General features: G+C 65.1%; 1 protein-coding gene across 1 annotated transcript in view; it reads left to right on the top strand.

Annotated features, from left to right (window-relative positions):
- The window catches only part of Stxbp2 (syntaxin binding protein 2), a 6,048-nt gene that overhangs the window by 3,593 nt on the left and 1,266 nt on the right, over window positions 1-1,189 (top strand). Inside the window, exons 11-14 of the mRNA XM_033759416.1 lie at window positions 93-150; window positions 299-364; window positions 461-541; window positions 810-1,063. Of these exons, the coding sequence (XP_033615307.1) occupies window positions 93-150; window positions 299-364; window positions 461-541; window positions 810-1,063 (459 nt within the window). The remainder of the gene's footprint in view (window positions 1-92; window positions 151-298; window positions 365-460; window positions 542-809; window positions 1,064-1,189) is intronic.

A 1,189-nucleotide genomic window follows, 5' to 3' on the forward strand; every position in this document is an offset into this window, starting at 1 on the left:
CCCCCACGAGCCACGCCCACGGAGCGCCTGGGCCCTATGGGGCCTCCCTGCCTGGCCCAGCGCCGCCTCACCCTGCCCTCCCTCGTGGCTAGGAGGGTCACGGAGCTTCTGAAGACCTTCTGTGAGAGCAAGAGGATGACCACCGACAAGGTGGGAGCCCTCCTGGCCTGTGTCCCCACCCCCGTCGAAATTGGGGGGAAGCCCCTCCCCCGGGGGTGGGGCCTCAGCCTGCTCCCTGAGCCCTAACAGGGACACCCCCACAGGTCCCAAGCCTCACCCCCGCTGCTCATTCCCACAGGCCAACATCAAAGACCTGTCCCACATCCTGAAAAAGATGCCGCAGTACCAGAAGGAGCTGAACAAGGTGTGTGCGCCTTGGTCCCCACACTGCCCGGGCCGGACCCTTATCTCCATTCTCCATCCTTCCTGATGCAGCCTCTGTTATCCCCCCCCCCTGCAGTATTCCACACACCTGCATTTAGCTGATGACTGCATGAAGCACTTCAAGGGCTCGGTGGAGAAGCTGTGCGGTGTGGAGCAGGTGGGGCTGGGGCCTTGGAGGGGGCGGGGATTGGGCGGGGCTTCGGGGTGGGCGGGGCCTTGGAGAAGCCGCCCTAGATCACCGTGGGGCTTGTGGGAGGCGGGAAGCGGGAGGGGGTCCCAGGACAGAGCTGTGGCCTGTGCGGCCGGCAGGCGTTGGGAGACCTGCTGCATGGAGGTCTCGCCGAGGGTCCTGGGGTGTCCTTGTCCTGCCACCTCCCACCCCTGTGTCCCCCACCTGCAGCTGACTGGTCTCTGTCGCCCCGCAGGACCTGGCTATGGGCTCCGACGCAGAAGGTGAGAAGATCAAGGATGCCATGAAGCTGATTGTCCCCGTGCTGCTGGACGCCACAGTGCCGCCCTATGACAAGATCCGGGTCCTGCTGCTCTACATCCTCCTGCGGAACGGTGCGCGGGGCGCGGTTCCAGGACTCCACAGACTCTCGTGTCTCCAGCAGCCCAGGGACCCTTCCACCCCGCAGCTCCCGGTGTCAGATCCCAGGGTACCTCTCTGGGCCCCGTGACCACTGGCGAGGGCACCTCGAGTCTCTGATCTCTAGAGACTTGAGTTCCCTCAGCGATTTCTGTGAGACGAAGCTCCCATCCTAATTCCGGGGCTCCTATGGAGTCCTGGGACTGCCCGCCCGCC

Source organism: Fukomys damarensis, unplaced genomic scaffold, assembly GCF_012274545.1.
Source record: "Fukomys damarensis isolate Sample0158 unplaced genomic scaffold, DMR_v1.0_HiC HiC_scaffold_37, whole genome shotgun sequence".
NCBI lineage: Eukaryota > Metazoa > Chordata > Mammalia > Rodentia > Bathyergidae > Fukomys > Fukomys damarensis.